The 4,791-nt window shown below is 42.8% G+C and overlaps 1 protein-coding gene across 1 annotated transcript; it reads right to left on the reverse strand.

Annotated features, from left to right (window-relative positions):
- Window positions 1–1,169: 1,169 nt before the first annotated feature.
- LOC133909540 (thiamine pyrophosphokinase 1-like) lies at window positions 1,170–4,583 on the reverse strand. The gene is made up of 6 exons (XM_062352010.1): window positions 4,297–4,583; window positions 4,102–4,198; window positions 2,941–3,013; window positions 2,065–2,166; window positions 1,732–1,981; window positions 1,170–1,647 (listed from the first exon to the last, which is right to left on the reverse strand). Exons 1-6 carry the CDS (start codon window positions 4,433–4,435, stop codon window positions 1,532–1,534), a joined length of 777 nt encoding a protein of 258 aa, XP_062207994.1. The 5' UTR covers window positions 4,436–4,583; the 3' UTR covers window positions 1,170–1,531.
- Window positions 4,584–4,791: the final 208 nt, after the last annotated feature.

The raw sequence follows: 4,791 nt of genomic DNA on the forward strand, positions 1-4,791 counted from the left end.
GGGTTGCGATCCTAACCGAGCTATCCTCCAGTATATAGAAGTAACTTAAACAATCAGGAACCGGGCATTTCACCACCAACTGCGTGATGATCTCATAGAGCACATATGGAGTCTTCATGGCGCACAGTAGAAAGTACGTCACATTTCGTCTAGTTCATGCATCGTCGTTATGAGTAATGTAATGTAATGTGAGTTTAAATTATGTCAGTTGCAACGTGAGTCATCGTTATTAGTGGTATGATTTGAGCATGCCCCTTTTCTATTGTCAAGGACAGTATTTCTATTCCAACTAGTAATTGAAGCAAAATATTTGATGTGGTAAAGGTGAAAACGAGCATATCCTTGCTTCATTTAGGTGACTGGAAATGAGTTCTCGCAAATCTACACATAGCTTCAAAATATTTCAAAATTATTACAAATAAGTAGACACTAAATTGAGTTCTTGCAAATCTTTGACGAGTAGCTTGCAAAGACATAATCAACGAGCGTCTACAAGTTTGGTTTGGTGGCGTTCCACTGCACTAAGATCACCTCCTTCCTCTTCCTATAGTACTCTCTAAGGGGTCCACTCTTCCTCCTGTCATCGCTCCTCATTGCCGCCGCGCCATCTCTGATGCCGTTGCCGCTTCCCTCCACATGTGTGCCTAGATCAAGCCTCCGAGAGCCCCTCTCTATCGCCGCCAACCTTTCGCAGCCCTCCTTGCGCGCATTGCCATCACCGTTGCTGCCCCTCACTTCCACCTCTTCCGCCCAAGCACACGACTGCACGATCCTTCCCCTGCTCCGCTCGACGTATCTGCAAAGGGATAGGAGAGAGAGTCACACACCACTGGGAACCTCTCTCCTCTCTCGTTGCATGCCGACCCCCAACAGCCATCCCTTGGAGACTGACAGTTGTTCCCTTCGCAGTGTCTTTCCTATCGTGAAGGGAATGGGTACCACGAAGGGAACCCCTTACGAGCTTACTACTTCATAATACATGTCGTTAAAAAAAGTTTGATCAAAATTTTAGAACTTTTGACTAACAATAGCTTTAAAAAAATGTTTGGAAACCTTATATATGTAAATTTATCTTAAAAAATATTTTCATAATATTACAAATTCAATAGATTTTATAAATATATTTTAATAGAAAATATTAGTCAAAGCTATACATTAAAGACCATATCTTATCCAAAATGATATGTATTTATGACTTGACCAGAGTATTAATGATGGTGGCTCCTCATCTTGAAACATCCGAAAATCCGACATCATCTAGAACCTCCATGGAAATCATCTTTACAAAAAGAAATCAAAGGAAAATTGCAATCATGCGCTAGGAATATAGAATAGCCGAGGGCTTCATAATGTGGAATCCTATACTCTGATAGCACAACTAAGACGATTAGATATATGGACATCTACCCGGTCACAAAATGAAGTGGAAGACATCACCGCACCACGGTATGAAATATAGAAATTAATCCATGTAACATTGGGGAGGCAAAATTTGGGCGTGGACCCATGGTAAATTATGGGCAACCTCAGCTCAATTTCGAAGTGATATTGTCCAAATCAGATCAGAATCTGAAGTCACCGTCACTTTATCGTCATCCACGATATTAGATGTGCTTATCAATCCGCCATAGCTCATATTGGTATTATCTGAAGAGGAAAGAGCAGCATAACTATTAGATGTTGACATAAAGTTAAACAAGAAAAGTGGAGTATAAGGTGTGATGCTTTTACCCAAATTCCACCGGAGCCCAGTGGTTGAGGTGCTATTCGACGGTGCGCCAATGGGAATCAAACCACAATGAGGACCTTCGACCGATCGCTCGATACAGATTTCGTGAGCGTGTGTCTTTGGGAGCAGAAATATTGAACAATCATCTGACAGGAGGACGATCTTGATGTTTGAGAAGCGATATAATACATTGATGTTCCCCATCTCATGATCGAACCTTCCACCAAGTGCACCAAGAACAAGAATACACAGCTGCAGTTAACGAAGTCACAGTAAATTTGTTAAGCTGACTGCATAGTTATAATGGATGTTTTTGATAAACTGAACTGGAGTACATTAGACTTGTCTGGGACAGGAGGCTCTCTTGTGATAAATGATACGCATTTGTGCAAGTCAGTTGTGTCTTGATCGTGAGATTCATCAACTATGATTGCACCCTGCAATCGATCACAGAAGAGTATCACTTGGTAAGTCAGGGAAAATTCATGTCCCAGTCAACAAAAGAACTTCAAGTGTCAAGGCTATATGAATGAGGAGGCTGCATAAAGCAGATAACATTGGACATGGTATAGCAGAGAGAAAACCAGAATAGAAATACTTCCTAAATTAACATTGACCTCTATGAATTTTCTCAGAAGGTAGTAATTCAGAAACGGGATATGGGTGAAAGCAAGTGCCTAATCTGTTTAGCGCATGAGCTTCCTGCAGATATCACATAACATACCCGGCAAAGAAAATTGTGGTGCAGAATCCAAAGTACAATCAACAATGAAACAACACGGTACTGTTACATTTCTGTGTCTTAAATGCCTTTTCTCTAGATACAGAATCTCAGAAAAGAATCTACAACCAACAAGGTATCACTTCGTCCTGATTTTAGGAAATTTTCACAGTCTAAAGGCCTGACTATTACAAATAATTTTAGCATTTTGCTTTCACTTCACATACTACTGTACTTAATATAAAGCCATCCTGACAAGCATATATCAAGGTATGATATCCAGTTAGATATTGCCAACAGCAACAGCCAAAGGAGAACTACATACATATTCATGTGGATCCAGATGGCAAAAACGTTGATATCTTTATACATGTACAGTGGAAAATGTCCTTGACAGTTGTTGCATGCAGCACAACTATATGGTTCAGTTACCAAGCCTTAGCATGTCATTTTCAACCAGGAATGATAAACAAAATTTTAAAGTAGTTACCAAATTGGAATAATACTCCTTCACTTCTGGCCTTATTGAGTCCATATCCCCTTTAACTACATCTGGCTTGTACCTGCGGGAACAACAACAACAACAAAGCCTTTTAGTCCCAAGTAAGTTAGGGTAGGCTAGAGATGAAGCCCACAAGATCCAATTAAAAACATGATGAGAAAACAACAACAACAGTGATGCTTCACTTGCCAAACAACAACAACAATAACAGCAATAATAATAGTAGTAGTAGTAGTAGTAGTAGTAGTAAAATATAGTAAAATGTCTTAAATCTCTTCCCAACTAGTACCAGGCAAGAGGGCATGGCAAACCAACTAACGATGCTTCACTGCTTGATGCAACATTAATTTGAATAATCACACATAATGTCTTAAGCTGACTAATCATGATTGAATTTACATTTTAGAGTATGAGAAGAAAGCATCAAAGTTAACCAATCCTGTGGTGAAATAAAGCCAAAAGTGTTAGTAGTAAACGACTGTTCTTATTGCCAAACGAGCTGCTTCAGAACATACTACAAGGTTATACCCCAGATGATGAGTGACTATGTATGAAATCCCATGGCCTTTGGCACAGAATTAAGCACATCAGTCTGCCAAGTCATTTAGTGTTATCTTAGGCTAACTTTGAGAACACTGCACCCTATAAAACTCCGAGGCACATAATTAACATGAGAAAAGAAGTATAATTTTAACATTAACAGAGATTTCATCAAACTGAAAGAGCAATTCGTTAGCTAAAGTAGTTATTAGTTTCATATCAAATAACAGACCAACAAAAAAAAAACAGCCTTTCCATGGCAACATATAGCAACTACAGCATATTGGGGGTCTTCAATTTTCTGAAAAGTGAAAACGCATACCAGCTAAAACATGTATTCCAAAAAGTGACATGGCAGATGGACCAGGCAATAAACATATCAGGAATCAACAAAACTAGAAGCCGGATTCGACCAGGCACTCCTTGGCGCCGTGCGAACAACTACGTCGCTCTCGCGCATCCGCACACAAGCAGACAACTAAAGCAAAACTCATCGTCGTTTAAGGTGCATTCCATCGAGCACGTGATAGGCACTTGCTGATTACTGAAACACGCAGAGACGTGGCCAGAAAGCTAACGGAACAGAGGAAAGTGGGAGATTTACATCACCTGGTGCGGACCTGGGCGGGGTCCTCGCCTGGGAGCAGCTCCGGCATGCCGTCGAACACGCGGTTCGCGCCCCCGTCCGCGCACACCCGCAGCCGCGCTGGTCCAAAAGATAACACGGCAAACCGATCAGGCCAACCGGAAGGTAGCTAACGATGACAAGAGAAGGCGAGGGAGGCAGAGAGAGAGGAGCGTCACCGCGGGCCCAGAGGAGCGGCGCGAAGCGGGGCAGGCGCTGGTTGAGGACGATGAGCGCGTAGGTCGTGGCGGCTGCAGCAGCGTCGGTGGAGGCGGGGAGGAGGAAGGCGGAGGAGTGGGTCATCGTCGGCAGCGGCATGGTGCGGTCGCCGGGGAGGAGAGGTGGCGTGACGTGGCGTGGCGGGGACGGCGGTGGTCGGTGGGGAGCAGAGGCCGAAGAGGAGAGGGGATGGGAAAAGTGTAGCGTTGGCGGTGGCCTTTGGGCTTCCGAGTTCCCACTTCATTTGAGGAGCTCAAAAAGTTTTTTCGTTCGACAACGACTCTCGAGCCGGAACGCGAGGTCAGAGTTGGCTTTTCGCTGGCCGTCACGTCAAAGGCGGTGGGGTTATGGGCATGATTGGTTCTTTACGGTACTAACTTTACTTAAAGTGTGATCAACAATTTATTAGCTATATCTTAAATAATATTTGTTAAAATATAAGTATATGACGAGTG

The sequence above is a fragment of the Phragmites australis genome, chromosome 2 (genome assembly GCF_958298935.1).
Source record: "Phragmites australis chromosome 2, lpPhrAust1.1, whole genome shotgun sequence".
Classification (NCBI taxonomy): Eukaryota; Viridiplantae; Streptophyta; class Magnoliopsida; order Poales; family Poaceae; genus Phragmites; species Phragmites australis.

Excerpts from the sequence above, each read along its gene's own strand:
- LOC133909540 (XM_062352010.1), bottom strand. The coding sequence starts at position 4,435 with ATGCCGCTGCCGACGATGACCCACTCCTCCGCCTTCCTCCTCCCCGCC. Across the intron at positions 2,167-2,940 it reads AGGAGTATTATTCCAATTTG|GGTGCAATCATAGTTGATGA; the intron begins GTAACTACTTTA and ends GATCGATTGCAG. Across the intron at positions 1,648-1,731 it reads TGGGCTCCGGTGGAATTTGG|ATAATACCAATATGAGCTAT; the intron begins GTAAAAGCATCA and ends TTTCCTCTTCAG.